General features: G+C 48.4%; 1 protein-coding gene across 1 annotated transcript in view; it reads left to right on the forward strand.

Moving 5' to 3' along the window:
* The window catches only part of RyR (Ryanodine receptor), a 1,181,579-nt gene that overhangs the window by 653,832 nt on the left and 511,478 nt on the right, over positions 1-16,269 (forward strand). The window contains exons 65-69 of the mRNA XM_084584752.1: positions 1,204-1,293; positions 15,335-15,448; positions 15,822-15,896; positions 15,955-16,030; positions 16,109-16,232. Of these exons, the coding sequence (XP_084440878.1) occupies positions 1,204-1,293; positions 15,335-15,448; positions 15,822-15,896; positions 15,955-16,030; positions 16,109-16,232 (479 nt within the window). The remainder of the gene's footprint in view (positions 1-1,203; positions 1,294-15,334; positions 15,449-15,821; positions 15,897-15,954; positions 16,031-16,108; positions 16,233-16,269) is intronic.

Below are 16,269 nucleotides of genomic sequence, written 5' to 3' on the forward strand. Positions count from 1 at the left end.
CAGTAGTGCTGATGAAGTAAAAGCCATGGTTCGACTGAATATGCACCTAAAGCTCTGGTGATTACAAAAAGCACGAGCCTTACGGCTCACCACAAACGGGACAAATGAGGTAATGCAGAGTAGGACATAACCTCGGGTCAACGCTTGGCCAGCCTAACGACGCATTAAACCATCATTTTCTGGCATCTCAGTAAAGTTACACACACAAACACAAACAAACAAATATGATGAGGTGTATGACCTGGTTCGGCAAGGATTCTGACTGTGGATTATTTTGTGAACGAAACAAAGCAAACCAACTTTCTTGCGTACCTGTATTGTCGGGAGTGGCAGCGATAATTTATTATTAGTAACACTTGCTTGTCGATCATATTTCCTGGTTATGCTCAATGCGTTTGAACAATTATATTGTATAGGCTTGATGCGGTGGCCAGATGGGTGAGGCACATTCAGGTTGGGTATAAGAACAAATGTCTTGTTGGCTAGTTTTCAGAAAGTTGTTGGTGCATCTCGAATATTACATTTCAAAAAGGTGAGATGTATGTGGGTCTTCTAGCAAAGATTGAAAACCAAGTGTATGCCAAGGTATTTGTATGAGGACACATGCACACAGGAATTAAATTTGATTCAGTATGTGAAACCTGAATCCATTTTTTTGTGGGTGAAAGTTTCACGCAAAGTAATCAGAGTGAGCGAATTTCCTGGCATAATATACAAATATTCGAATGGTTAAAGTAATGTTTCCAAGTAATGGACCCAAGATGCTGTCCTGGAGAACACCGGAGGAATTATCAGTTAGAGCGGATGAGTATTCGTCAACAGTGGTGAACTGCTTGTGAAACGACAGAAAATTACGCATCCATGAGGTAATTAAAGAGTGCAAGTGCGGCACTGACAGTTTTGCTATTATGAAGGAGCGAGAAACGTGACCAAATGCCTTGAGTGGTCGAGGAACAGTCTCAAAACTTTTGTTCATATTAGAGAGTTGGAGTAGCTGCATATCGCATGAAAATCCCTTCCTAAATCCACAATGGTTTGGGAAAAAGAAATTATTGTGTTCCAGATAGCTTGCAATGCATGATGCGATGGCGAGTTTGCATGCAATGTTAGAGGCTTTGCAGCCTGTTTGGTTTTTCATGCTTTTTGAGCAGCTCATGTCTGCAGGATTGAAAACCGCACTGAATGTTTTCCCTCGATGCCCAGTTGGAACGAGGGTGGCAGTATGGAGAACGGTGGAACGATGAGGTCAAGACTCATCCTAGGCTGAAGCCATACAACTTGCTGACAGACTACGTACGTAACACTTCGCACCATTCATTCAATTTTTCATCTATGCATTGAAATGCTAAACACAATCGGTGCAGCAAAATTAATACTATCATCCCAAATTTGCTGTGCAATATCTAATGCAATACAAGTTAATATTCATGTTTTTGAGCTGCATATCTCAGTAATTTACTGCATAGTCATGACAAGTTTTTGTCATTTAGATACGATGTATGCTATGGGGTCACAACTACGCACAGACAGCGGGGTAGGCGAGCGTCTGTGCCAACTGCACGTAGGCGTTATTTGTATGTGACATGTGTTCCCAACCCATCGTGCAGAGTCGTAGCCACGGCAGGTCCGAACGAAATAGGCAATCACCGGGCACGCTAGGTAACAATTTATTAATCCTAACGTAAGGCAACAACACACACTGCAAAGAATGTTCTATTCGATAACATAAGAGTTCGGGTGGCTCACCGGGTCGTCGTATGTGTCGGCCGGCAGGGAAGGTCAGGATCATACGTCGAGGGTCTCCGGGTGCAGGCGAGGCAGGAAAGGCTTTCCCCTTGCGGGCACCGTGGTTTTATCCCTCTCGGTATTGCATACCGAGAAGGAATCAGTTGCTTCTCGGGACCAGCCAACGAGAAGCAATTAGTTCCTCCTCGCATTTGGAATGTACCCTTCCCTAAGTTAGCAGCGCTATGCTGTGGTGTCGCAACATTGTAGCAAGGGAAATGCTAAGTGCCTCCTCCCCCACCCTTTCCTGGCGAGCATACATCATCTTGTGACTCTGCCGTGCTTGTCACTGGTTAGGACGGAGAGTGGGATATATGTGTATCCCCACATCCCCCCTCTTTAAGAAGCCTCCCGAACGCAGAAGCAGGCAGGGTGAAATGAGTTTATTGTAAATCGGCGGCCCAAAGGTCCAGATTCATCTCCATCCCTCCGGTAGCCGACCCTCCTTCGGTTGTATGTAGCCTCTGCTTCCGGTGGCCGCTCGCTCAACTCTTCGACCCTGGACACCGGTGCAGGGGCAACATCGTCGGTGGGGGCCGGTGCCAGGGTTGGTGGTGCCACCGCGGCTGAGGTCGGTTGGCTTGAGTCCGCGGAGTGGCGGGCGCCGACGTGGGGTAGCCACTCCACAAATTCGGCCTCCCGCCCTGCTCTCCTCAACATTTCCCTTGCCGCTGCGCTGGGGGCCACCGCCGCAGGGTTGCCTCCGCCCAGAGACATTGATTCTCGCATTCTTCCTGCGTGAAGCTCCCCTGCCTCTTGGGGCTCGTGTATGAGAGGCACCCCGCAGGGGCACACCTTAGCACCCTGGGGCAAGGGAAGGGACGTGCCTCCGGCTCGCCAGTCCGCGTCGGTGACTGTGTGCCCCCGGAAGATGTTAAAGAGCCTCACAGGGGGTGTACTGGTCGGCCCTTTCCTGCCGCGTCCAGGGTCTCCATGAGATGTACCTCACGTCGGTCCCCTCCTCGAATATCCAGGTGGCGGCGTCCCGGGGAGGCGATGGCTTCGCCTCTCCTGTAGGTGATGGCGGTGTTCCTGGCATCAGGGATGCTCCCACATGGCTTAGGCGGCTTCGCGGCGATGGTCGGCAATAGGGCGATGATCGACGGGATCCCTGGCAGATAGGAGTCCCAATCTTTGTGCCTTTCAGAGAACACGACAAGCATGTGCTTGATGCTGCGGTTGACTCTTTCCATGGGGTTCGACTGAGCATGATAGGTGGTCGTATGCATAATGCCAGGTGCATTGCACGAATCTACAAATACCTTTGCAGTGAAATAGGACGCGTTGTTCGTGATCAGCTGCTCTGGGAAACCAAACCTGGCGAATACCTCCATCAGCTTCTCAAGGATCACTCATGCCGTCAGCTTTCTAAGGGGGGAAAAGTTGTACCCAATTGCTGAAGTGATACGTGACCATCGGCAGAAACTTACTCCTACTCGGTGTCATGGGATACGGACCCATGATGTCATGCGCATCGATTTGCCAGGGAGTCTGGCTGTTATTCGGCTGCATAAGGCCGGGTGGCCGTCTGCCTCGTGGCTTCACGCTTCGGCACACATTACATGATCGGGCGTTACATCCCTTTTCATGCTTTGCTAGGTAGCAAAGCGACACAACTTAGTGTATGCCCAGCGATGCACGACAAAGTAGCGCAGAAGTGCCGCTCTTAACACTTGTGGTATCACCACCTTGAACGCCTCGCTTGTGTCATTCTCGGATATACCTTAGCCGTCAGAGCAGATCTAGCGCGCTCACTGCTCTACTAGCTGTTTCCAAGGGCTCCGCACCGGCAGTTGCCCCCATGTGCACGCGCCAAGGTATATGTACTATGGTAGCGAAGGCTCCATACGTACAAAACATGGCGGCTCATGGGCTCCAGCGACCAATAAAAATTGGGGGGCCATGACATCAAATGACGTCACGCATACGTTCTCTTTGGCACGATTTATAAACAAGTTTAAAAAAAAAAAAACGCCGCATTGCATTGACGAGCTTGCATCTTTTGAAGGTTGTTGCCCTTCAGCGCGCGCCAACCTTTGCCATTTAAAAGAACTCTCGTTTCTGTTGTTTACACCCTTGTTTATAAGCAGTTGCTCCAGCACAATGAAAGTAGTTGGCAAAGGCGGCGGCATAGAAGGCAGCAACACTTCCAAATGGAGACCACGCATGCAAATTAATAATACAAATACTGCTGCAAGTCATGCAGGTATTTTGGCCATTCACTTTGTCCCTCATCACAGTAAGATGCGGTCCATAAATACTGGTGCAACAGGGCAGTCGTGCCCAGTTCACAACAGTGTGTACCAAGTGAACAATTATGGTTTTCATATCCATGGTTTATTTTATCAACCAATAAAATACAGCAACAAATCACAACAATAAAAATGCATGTCGCAGACAGCACAAACAGTACCGCTGTTTAAGCAGGCTAATCATCTCAATGATCACAGCTGAGGCATGGAAAAGGCTTGAAGTGCCTGCCATAAAACATCACAAGATAAGAAACATGCATGTACAGTTGTGAGCAAAAGTGGTATAGAACACTCAGCCAGTGAAACAGCTCAAGAAACCTTCATAGAAATTCCATCTAGTGACAGCGACAATGACACATGCATGTGTGTAAAATGGGGCACCGCCACTATTATCGAGATCTTAGATAGCTGTTGCTAGATAAAGTTGGCATGCAGTTTTTCGAGCTCCGCCACCGGCTGAGTGTTGTATACCACTTTTGCTCACGACTGTACAGAAAACAAAGCTATAACAGCTGCAATGGAAATAAAAATGTCATGAATTAGTAGGTGCATCAAAACATACGTGGAGCATAGAGCACTGGGATCACTCTTCACATTTAAATTATTCGGCAGAAAGTATACAGCAGTTTTCAAGGCAACGTTGCACCAGTCCAGACAGCTTTAGTATCAACAAACGTGCTTACCACAGGAGCATCAGAGCAAACATTGAGTCTGTGTGCAACCTCCAGATCTGCTCACCGGTGAAAGTCAGCCGGGAAGCGGTAGGACACCGACGGTTGAGTCACCGCTGTCGCAACGTGCCACAGAGCATCGCTTCCTCACTTTGTGCAGGCGCATCTTGCGATAAAACGCTAAGCGCAATACAAGGCTGCAAAAAGACTTCGCACTGCACGCACGACGAAGGGGACGAAACAAAAAAAAAACACGGCTGCAGGGAGATATTAAATCTCACCAAACGGCGACAGAGCAGCGACCAGCAAGGACGTCGAAATCTTCGCAAAAAGGAGATTTTCAGACTTGCGAACTAAATTACGCTTTCCCGGGCGCACCAAGGCCCACACTACAGCAGACGAGCAGCAGACAACGATAAGAAACCGTTTCGTGCTTCGTCAGCTTCGTAATCTCCGTTGCCTTGGTTACCTCTGGCAGCACCTCCTGACCAATGCAACGTCAAGGGGGTGGGGCGATAAGAGTGTTGCAAGATTTAAAAAAAAAATTAAGAATGTATTTACTATAAAATACCTTACCTCATTCACAAGCGAAGTTATCAAAATGTCTATTCTTTTTATGTTGATTGATACTTTTTAATTTGTAGTAGTATAATTTCTTAATCTGAGTGGTTGGCCCCCCGACCTGTGGCTATGCTACGGTACTGCTGAACCGCTCTTGGGCCCAGCTTTCGCCACCATTCTACTTCCACCATGGCTGCGCTGCCCAGCAGGGTTGCCACATAGTTTTGGATCAATGTCGCCAGATGGCGGGAAAAATGTTGCCAAAACAAGCCATTTTCATTTAAATTTCAACACTATAAACGTAAGGTGGGGACAATTGTACGCGCTGTGTGTATTACTCCGCTGAACAGTAAACGAAATCGTTTGTTTTTATTTATTTATTTATTTTCAATACTGTCAGTCTCAACTGAGACCAAAGCAGGCGGGCAGACAAAATTGAAACATGATATTTTCAACAGTGCACTCATTAGTTGCGTATAATAGGCCAAACAAAGATGAATGCGAAAGGACAAATTAGGTTAGGAACAATAAAAATAACAAGCAAACAAAAACTCTGGAAAAAGTATTACATATCTAATAGCCAGGTGTATCATCAGATGTTAGGGAAACAAGGGACACAATAAAAACAAATTCCCTTCAGGATAGAAATCCAATAAATGTTTTGCAAGGCGTTTGAATGGTTAACCAAGAGGATTACTGATTGCATGACATGAATTCCAGTCGTGATGTGAATTGCGATAACGATTCTGCAGAAATGATGGAAGGATCTAGGCGATTCCACTCTGATCACGAGGGGGAAGTAGGAATACATGAACATATCGTTGTGGCATGAGTATTTTGTTATATGTATGTGCGTGTTTGTCTTGGTGGTCGTGACTGCGAGAACGATATGTATTTTTCAAAGTCTATCTTATAGTATTCATGGATCAGTTTAAATAAAAATTTGAGTCGGGCTAGTTGCGCTCTGGATGACAGCGTCACTAAGCCCGAAATAGCTGCAAAGTTAGTCGGTGAATCGGTGCGCTTATATTTGTTATGAATAAACCGCAATGCTTTACGCTGTACTTTTTCTAGATTCCTTACATTAGTCACTGAATGAGGAAACCAAACTGTATCAGCGTACTCTAAAACTGGTCTAACGAAAGTATTATATGCAAGAAGCTTAGTTGACGTAGGTGCGAGGCGCAGACATCTTCAGAAAATAAAAAACAGTTTGCGTAATGCTGTCGAGGTGATATTAGCGATGTGTGCGTCCCATCTTAGGTCAGAAGTTAGTGTGATGCCTAAGTCTTATGCTGATGAACTTTGGTCAGTATTTCACCATTATTATTGTATGAAAAGTCGTAATATATATTTGACTATACCAAACAAGCCAGGTGTATCGAAAATCTTGAGCTTTTAATTTGGTCTGGTGCTTAGCTTGGTATTTAGCTAGCCAGGAAAGGTGTAACAGTGAACTATTTTTCTGCCACGAGGAAATTGTGTGTGGCGGCTGCTGCAGGCTTGATTTGTTTGTATCCAACTGTCGTAAAAACACTAGTAAAATTCAAATTGGGTACAAGCTCGTTCATTATAATAACCAATCTCCTGCACCCATGAAGGCGGCGCCGCTTTAACGCCCCCACCGAGAGCGTTTTTGTCAACTATTTCTTGTGAATGTCACGTCAAGTTGTCATGTCCTGCATTTGTTTCCCTTTGTACTCTTATTCTTGTCATCCAAGGCGATATCCTTTAATGTTGTACTATTGAGTGTAACCTGCAAGCAATCTTATATATGACAGCCACAGAAGAAATCAAAGAGAGCGTTTGATGCGTTTGATGGTAGTCCGTGTCTTGGGCTGAGGTGTAATGAACAAGGTAGCTGCTCCTTGCCCTACGGGGCTTGGACAGGTAGGTCACTGCCGCTTGCGGCGGGGGCTAGCCTGCCACAATATGTTTACCTGTTGTAGGCCGTGATTGCACCCACTACCGTTTCGGTGGTGGACGACGGCTGTTGCGACGCGCATCTTTCTCCCCCTTCTCTATTTTCTCTTCTGTCCACACTAGGCAGTGGAGGTGGCTCAACAACAGAGTCAGCAGCAGGCCCATGCATTTTCTTTTCCTTCGTACACTCGCAACAACAACAAAAATAAACACTAGTGTAGCACAAGGCTCCTGAGGCGTGCTGTTTCCGCGTCGGTGCACAGGAAGTAGCGTACGTGAGTCAGTCGAATGTGAGAAGCACTCGCAGAGTGCCGTTAATATTTCTGCTTTCTTTTTTGGGAGCCTCGGAGATCTCAGTTGCACAAATGGTGGGCAACGAGGGACGACAGCACATGCTTGCGAAATGTTATGGTGGTTCAGATTCGTCTGATGCCACACTCACCACATCACGGCTCTATGCTTGCCAGTTTCTATGTATACATTATAGAGCTTCAGCCAGATGCAACAGTTGTCGGCCGGTGGCTGCACAATTACAGCAAAAGAACTTTGAACTCCAATTGCTATCACATTCAACATTTTCTAATGTGCCAATTGACATGCTTCGTCTATATTTTTTTCTCTCGATTTACCTCGAAGCTTGTTTTCAGTCATTACAGTCTAAAGTACAGCTGTATTGACAAATGCGTCTTTTAGCATGCGCTGCAAGACTGGATTTTACACCGCTCCACCACTCGGCAGCCACAGTGGCACTCGTGTCAAACACGTCCCAGCCGAACTTACGGCACTGCAAGAGTGGCGGCCAGCTGAACACTTGGCAGCGCATGAGTGCGCAGAAACTGCACCAGTGCCGCTGATTCGGTGAAGTGCATAGCGCTGAAGCATTCATGCAGCCGGTGATGATTGGAATAAATCAGTTTTGTGTTTGGTTTTGGAGCGGCTAGGTAGCCTGGCTCTCCCTCCCGGCCTCCCGGCATGACAGCACAGGATCGCCCACACAACACATTCTGCTGAGCTTCGAGTAGCTAACTCCCTTCTGCTGAACATGATCCCCACGGAACTCGCATAGTGCATGTGGTTCACGCTCTCGCCTGGGTCAGCGGTTGGTCTGCGTTGCTTGTGTGGGCTAAGGCTCGGGCCTGTCCCTCATTCTCGCTCGCTGTTGGATGGTTGGTTGCTTGACCTTGCTCTTTCTGAACTGGCGCTCGCGAGAGTGCATCGGCCATGGCGTTGTTTTTCTCTTTCCTATAGTGCATGGTGAAGTTGTAACGCTGCAGTAACAGGGCCCAATGCACCAGGCGGCCGCTCGGCTTGCTGAGTCGTCTCAGCCAGGTGAGCGCCATGTGATCGGTCTCGATCACAAATGCCAGCCTGTCGACGTAGTAGTCAAACTTATGCAGAGCAAGAACTACTGTGAGACATTCCTTCTCTGTCACGGCAGAATGTGGCCTTTGTCGATCGTGAACCCCAATAGTGTTATTTGGGTCGCGGTGATCTGTGCCTTTTTCGGGTTCAAAGTGATTCCCGCGGACCTCAGCCTCTCTAGGGCGTCCTTCAAGTGGTGCAGGTGTTCCACGAACGTTTTTGAGTACATCACGATGTCGTCTAGGTATGCGAGCGCATGTTGCTATTTTCTCTCCCCGAGAACACGGTCCATTAGGCGTTGATAAGTAGCTGGTGCTCCTACCAAGCCAAAAGCCAGTTCTTTTGAACTGGAAAAGGCCTCTGTGTCAAGTAAAAGCAGTCTCTTTGTCAAGCTCATTCATCTCAACCTGAAAGTATCTGCAACTAGCATCGAGCATCATAAAGTACTTCGCTCCCCTAGATTAGACCCTAGAGATGAAATGGTTGTTAGAGGGTTATGGTTGGTCCTTTGTCATAACCTCGTTCAGTCTGCAGTAATCAACGCAAAGTCGATATGTATCGTCTGTCTTTGGAACCAAGACTACCGGGAAGTCCGAAGGGCTGCTAGACCTCTCAACAACGCCCGTGTCAATCAGTCAGTCTAAGACGATGTCTAATGCCTTCCTCTTAGCCAAGCTAATTGGCCTAGGATTGCACTTCCAAGGCAGTGCGTCACCTGTGTCTATCCTGGGCCTGATTAGAGTAGTTAGGCCAGGACGGTTAGTGAATGTCACATTGTATTCGTGCAACAGCGATGACAATCGTGCCTTCCGTCTCTCTGACACGCTCATCACTTTCGACAACAAGGGGTTCACTGTCGTATTTTGCACTGCAAAGCAATTTTCCTCCTCGGATTCCTTCTTCCACCCTCTCTTACCTGTACTAACTTATGGAGCTGAAACGGGGAGGCTAACCAAGAGAGTTCTACTTAAGCTGAGGACAACCCAGAGGGCTGTGGAACAAAAAACGGTAGGGTTAACATTAAGAGATAGGAAGCGTGCAGAGTGGGTCAGAGAAATAACTCATGTTACCGACATTCTAGTAGAAATTAAAAAGAAGAAATGGGCATGGGCGGGACATGTAGTGCGAAGAGAGGATAACCGATGGTCGCTTAGGGTAACAAACTGGATTCCAAGAGAAGGAAAGCGTAGCAGGGGGCGGCAGAAAGTTAGGTGGGTAGATGAGGTTAAGTTCGTGGGGGTCAAGTGGATGCAGCTAGCACAGAACCGGGTTAAGTGGAGAAATATGGGAGAGGCCTTCGCCCTGCAGTGGGTATAGTCATGCTTATGATGATGATGACCCTCTTTCTCAGAGGCAGTTGTCCGCTCGCCTCGTTTTCGGGCCGGCGTGGGGTGCGTGGGCGATTGTTCGCATTCTCCCCCCAATTGCGCCACGTTCGGAGCCTGAATTGACTGCGATGCTGTGGGCACTTTCGCGAAAACCTTCAATGCGCCTGCCGCGCACTCTCGATAGCCTCCGCTGCTTATGTCTATCACAATGCCTTTCTTTGCTAGAAAGTCTCGTCCAAGGAGAACAGGAACGGATAAACCGGGAAGATGAATGAGGCGCTGTCGCCGCATGCGCCTTTCCCAACGAACCACTATTCTAGCTGACCGCCGGATTGCGCTATGCCACTCGCAAGGCAAAAAGTGGTATTGCACTCTCTCAACTAGATTTGGTTCTCGCTGAGATGGTTTAAAACCTCGTCACCAAACAAGGAAGTGCTTGCCCCCGTATCCAGTAACGCAGTGAATTTCTTTCGAGCTACTGCTAGCTCAATTTACTAGCACTTCAGGTGAGGCTCAAAGGAAGTACCTTTGTAAGACAAGCTGAACCACCTTTGCAGGCTGCGAGGTTCGAAACTGGGTTTGGGCACACCGCAAAGGAGGGGCGCGCAGCGGGGTTTGCGGAGCTTCTCCCAAGTGCACACCCCTAGAAAAGCCGAGCGCCAGGTTGGGGGACGCTTGTACCCATTTTTACCAGTGGGTGTCCGGCGGTGGGTTTCGAACTAACCACCTCCCGCAGCCGAGACGGGCGCCCTAACCACTAGGCCACGGCTGCAGTTACAGAATTTACAGAAATTCCTACACGACAAGCCAAAGGCGCTATAAACCGGGGTTCTCTGTGTGCATTGCTCGGTGTCGAAGGTCAATCATCGGCGGCTCTGGTCATTTCTCAACCGACGTTGTTCACTGGGCGGGAGCTCGGCTACAATCATAGGTGAAGTGCCCGGTTTCGCCACACCGGTAGCAACGTTTGTCCGAGTCTCGACGATCTAGGCGTTGGTCATCAGGTGTGTCTCGAACTTGCTGTGTGGTTTGCTTGTGAGGCCGCGCATCAGCCTCGCGTTCTCGCCGTAGTAGGTTCTGTTCTGTGACAGTGTGTGCTGTTCGTTGCGCGTAGCTGAATGGATCCAAGACGTCGTCGTAAAACTCCCAACGCTTTGGAATGTTCTCGTCAGCACACTTTGCTGACGCTTCAGCCTTTGACGAATTATGCGCTGAGCTGCCATTCCACTTGCATCGCGGCTCAAGTGCAAGCAAAGCAGCAATGGGGGCTAGTTGGTTTACCATCGATGCAAGTCGTGACGGCCGGTATGCTCGTGCAGCGAGAATGTTTTCCTGAGTGCGCCTCGCCTCAGCTGCGAGTTCATCCAAATCTATAAACCTCCCTCCTGTTAAGTACACCGTGAAAGTCGAATGCGCTTGTCGTGTGACACACTCAACTTTCTCCGTGCTTGTGGCGCGAGGGTCAGCAAGGTGATAAAGTTCATTGCTCGGATGTACTCTAACAGAGGCCCATCAGGGTGCTGGATGCAGAGCTCCAGCTCTCTCCTCAAATGCCACTCATAGTTCGTGGGAAGGAAATCCCTATGGAAGCTTCCGCCGAACTCCTCCATTGTCCTCGCTCGGTTTTTGGCAAGTCGGTACCAGCCAGCCGCTTGCTTCATCAAAGAAACAGGCACCACACGCGCGAGCATTTCGGCGTCTGCCATTCCTGTTACTTGCTGATAATGCAGCAGATGGTCGAGGTACTCATTCGCTCCCATTCTGTCATGGTACCTTGTATAAGTAGGCATGCCTACATTAACACGTGGTCCCTGCGCTGGGGCTTGCGAATTGTTCTGCAAGGCACCCGCTAATCTCTGCATTACCTGCATCGCATTTTGCAAGAGCACCTCAGTTGGCGATAGACTGATGCTTGCGGAAACGGATGCAGCCGCGGCAGGCGTTGAACAATTAGGCTTCAGTGCCTCAATGTCAAAGCTGCGAAGTGTCGAGGTGCCCGATGTGGAACCCCCGTGCCAGGCCTATCTCCTCTCAACGCGTCAGGAAATATCACTTGGCTATTCCGCGTGGAATACCCTAGCACTACATCCTTAAGAAGAGAGCTCTGACCATGTGCCACTAGCTGTGATGGCATGGACAAAGCCTGCAAGTCAGACCTACTTGATGCCATGCTTTTTTGGAGCATCGATAGCCGCCCGTTCCAACAAAGTTACTTGCTCAGTTGCCTTCTTTGCCCCACGTTCGTGTGCCTAGATATGGGGTCACAACTACGCACAGCCGGTGGGGCAGGCAAGCTCCTGTGCCAACTGCACGCAGACATTACTCGTACACGCCACGTGTCCCCAACCCGTGGCGCAGAGTTGCAGCCCCGGCAGGTCCGGATGAAATAGGCAACGACTGGGCATGCTAGGTAACAATTTATTAACCCTAACGTAAGGCAACAACACAAACTGTGGAAGAACGTTCTATCCGATAACATAAGGGTTGGGGTGGCTCACTGGGTCGTTGTAGTAGTCGTTGGTCGGCAGGGAAGGTCAGGGTCGTACGTTGAGGGTCTCCGGATGCAGGCAAAGCAAAAGAGGCTTTCCCCTTGCGGGCACCGCAGTTTTATCCCTCTCCGTATGACATACTGAGAAGTAATCAGTTGCTTCTCGGGACCAGACAATGAGAAGCAATTAGTTCCTCTTTGCGTTTGGAATGTACCCTACCCTAAGTTACCAGCGCGATGCTGTGGTGTCACAACATTGTATGGGGAGCGAGGGAAACGCTAAGTGCCTTCTCCCCTACCCTCTCCTGCCGAGCGCGCGTTGTCTCGTGACTCTGCCGTGCTAGTCGCTGGCTAGGAAGGAGAGTGCGATATATGTACATTCCCACAATGCATATTTGCCCATTCATAGGCATGTGGTGGTATATCATATTTACATGAGTGTAAGACGACCTCCTTTTTAAAATTTGAAAATCAGTAGGGGGTGGGGGCGTGGACTTACAATTGAAACCACAACATAGCACTACCAATAAGAGCAAGATAAGCAATTCATCAGGGAGACTACGGCAAGTTTGCTTGCTCTATAAATCAGAGCGCAACATTCAGTTAATCTGCGCACTTCTAAAAAAGAATTTAGTCTTCATCTTCTTTTTTTTACTTTTACTGCACACACTGCATCTACGGGAGTGTCGATAGTTACAGAAGAGCCGCTATTACAATTGCAGACATACTCTCTTTGCTTTTTGCGCATCAGTTGCATCGGGTCAGGTGACATGGCACCAGTTCTGAGGAGTGTCGATGGTTGATGCAAGAGCTGACATTGATCTGCTGCCGGGAAATAACTAGGCTGTTGGGATGGAGCGCATTTGGTAAGCATTCGCAGATTACGAGTAGAACCAATGATCATGATTGCTGATAGATTATGAGTACTGGTATTGCTCAAGAGGAAAGTACTCACCTATGGGGCTGCAACGTGGAGTCTAATGAAAAAGGTTCTACTTAAGCTGAGGACAACGCAGAGGACTATGGAACAAAAAGTGGTAGACAAAGGAAGCAACTGTAGTCAGTTACGTTATAGTGGAAATTAAGAAGAAGAAATGGGCATGGGCAGGGCATGTAGTGCATAGCGAGGCCAACCAATGGTCGCTTAGAGTATCAAACTGGATTCCAAGGGAAGAAAAGCGTAGCAGGGGCGGAAGAAAGTTAGATGGACGGATGAGGCTAAGAAGTTCGCAGGGGTCAAGTGGATGCAGCTAGCACAGGACCGGCTTAATTGGAGGAATATGGGAGAGGCCTTCGCCCTGCAGTGGGTATAGTCTGGCTGATGATGATGATGATCCTGATGAGGTTCGCGCGTTTGACTTGATGGCCGGCCACATGCTTCGCTATGAGCTCACCAGTCCGAAAAGCATTTGGTGCTCGTGCACGGCAGCGTTCAGGAGGGCGGCTACTATTTATGTCGGAAAGACAACTACACAGTGAGCCGCAAGTTCGGAGCTTCTGGACAGGTTATGCAGGAGTGGCGATAACAGTGAGGCAAAATTTTCAGTTTTGATGCTAAACGAAGAGGCTTCCAAGGGGTACAGCTCGGATGTTATCCAGAGCTGGAGGCCAAACTCTCAGCATATATCACCAAAATCACGGTCTGAAATGGGTACGAATAGTCCAGCCAGGCAATAAATTTTCGTTGTGAAAAGCATTCATAGTTATGTTTGAGTTTCTTGACATGCGATTGGGAGGGGGTCGACTTACAATCGTGTAGATACAGTAATTGTTTGCTGCAGCTTGCCGGGGTTTAGTGTTGTTTCATAACACTGACTCGTAGGTTGTAATACTTCTTGCTTGTGAGGAATAAGTTGAAACCTAAAAGAAGGTAAAACTGCCTGGCCTCATTCGGCTTACTGGAGACTTGAACTGACCAGCTGAAACCGGGGCTGGTGATCATGAGCTGCTGCGTTGTACTGCCGATGCAGCAGTTTGCTAATTGCACTTTGCTAAACCACAGTCGGCCATTTGTTTCTTCATTGATAGAGATGTTGCTAACCAAGTGTTCAGAATTATGGAAGTGGGAATAAGTGTGACAACCTAGCCAACGTCATGCGGACGGAATGAGGATGGGCAGGATATATGTTATGATGTTCTAATAGGGGAATAAATGAATTTTCCTTGCTTATTTGCGGCTGACTGTCCAAACCCACCGACCTCACCCTGTTGTCGTGTCCACTAGTGAGCATGCGCCGACCACGGCGAGTCGTTCTCTTTGGAGCAGAGGAACAACACGAGCTGACAGTGATTACTGCAATAACAACAACGCCAGCTACCGATAAAGCACACTATTGAGTTTGGGTTGTTCAACTCACCAGCAAGGTTATGAGCAAATGTTTGCCCTCGCTATGGCAGGGGATATAAGCTCCGAGGCTGGACAGGGCGAGCAGGCAGGAAAAGTCCCATCCTCGAGACAGCGAATGTGGAGTCCCGCGAGAATGCGTCCGCTTGTGTTGAGTTCCTGATGCCGAAACCTCCGACTTTCCCCACGGGCGCAGTGGCGAAGCCCTCGGCGGCACTTGTGCTGCAGCAACGCTGGCGCCATCTCTCAATAGTTAAATGTTAACACCGACGCTAGCTGCATCTCGGGATAGCTAGAGTAACTACCGCAAGGGAAAGCCAATTTTAAAGGGAACAATGGGAGCTCGTTCTACACAGTATGAAGTGAGGACAACCAACGGTTGCCAAGGGTAACCAATTGGATTACAAGAGGAGGATGAGTTGAGGAAATTTGCAGGGGTCAAGTGGATTCTGCTGGGGGCGAAAAAGTATGGGAGAGGCCCTACACTCCTCTGGTTGCTGCTGAAGTTGACCAGTTTTTTTCATGTCAAACGCAGGTGTATAAACTGAGAACAGTGGATGAAAAGAACTACTGTGCCCTGCTTTCTTTGTGTACACCTAAAGTGTTATTTTTTCCAACAGGAGAAAGAGCGGTACCGCGATCCCATCCGGGAGCTCCTCAAGGCCCTGCTGGCCTTTGGCTGGAAGCTGGAGCTGTCCGATGCATCACAGCACTCAAATGCCCCCATTGCAGCTGTGAGTGATGGCTAATTATGAAGATGCGTTTTTATAGCTTTGTTTATTTTTGAAAACAGACACAAAAAGGAAGTAGACAGGACTATGCTCGTCTTGTCTACTTCTTTTATGTGTCTTGTTCCTTGCATAGATTTATGTTTTCACAATAATGTCTTGCCAACTAGCCCCTCATCGTTCACTCTTTGTTTGTTTGCCATAGTTTACAACTAGAGTACTCTTTGCAAGAATATAAGCACCTGATTTTAGCTATACCTATGCGTAAGGCATTAAGGTACTTGTCTTTAACTGCTAAATAATAATGTTTAATTGAACTTGTCGGGGAACTTGTTTCTTGTTTGTGACCGCATCAATCACCTTCTTTGGCCCCTTGCAGCAAGCCCAGTCTCCCATGGCATACATGCCTACACCAGTGGACATGTCGACGCTGACCCTCAACAAGGACATGATGGTGAGTGGATTCGGTATGCCAGGGTGCAAAGCTTAGGCGCTCTCTTCTTGCTCTGCAGACCATGGCTGAGAGGCTCGCCGAGAACACGCACGACATCTGGGCCAAAAAGATGAAGGAAGAGCTGGACGCAGTCGGCACGTAGCATTTTTCTTTTGAACCTTTCAGTTGTTTAGCAAACTTTTGTCTCAGTGAATGACTATGGCTGCCAGCAGGTGGGGGCATCCATGCCCAGCTGGTTCCATATGACCTGCTGACAGACCGAGAGAAGTACAAGAACCGGGACAGGGCCCAGGAGTTCCTCAAGTTCCTGCAGTATGAGGGATATCGGGTCTCCAGGTGCTGTATATATTGCTACTTTAAGGGGGGACGCGGG

This window comes from Amblyomma maculatum, chromosome 11 (genome assembly GCF_055883805.1).
Source record: "Amblyomma maculatum isolate TAMU_Amacu chromosome 11, ASM5588380v1, whole genome shotgun sequence".
Lineage (NCBI taxonomy): Eukaryota > Metazoa > Arthropoda > Arachnida > Ixodida > Ixodidae > Amblyomma > Amblyomma maculatum.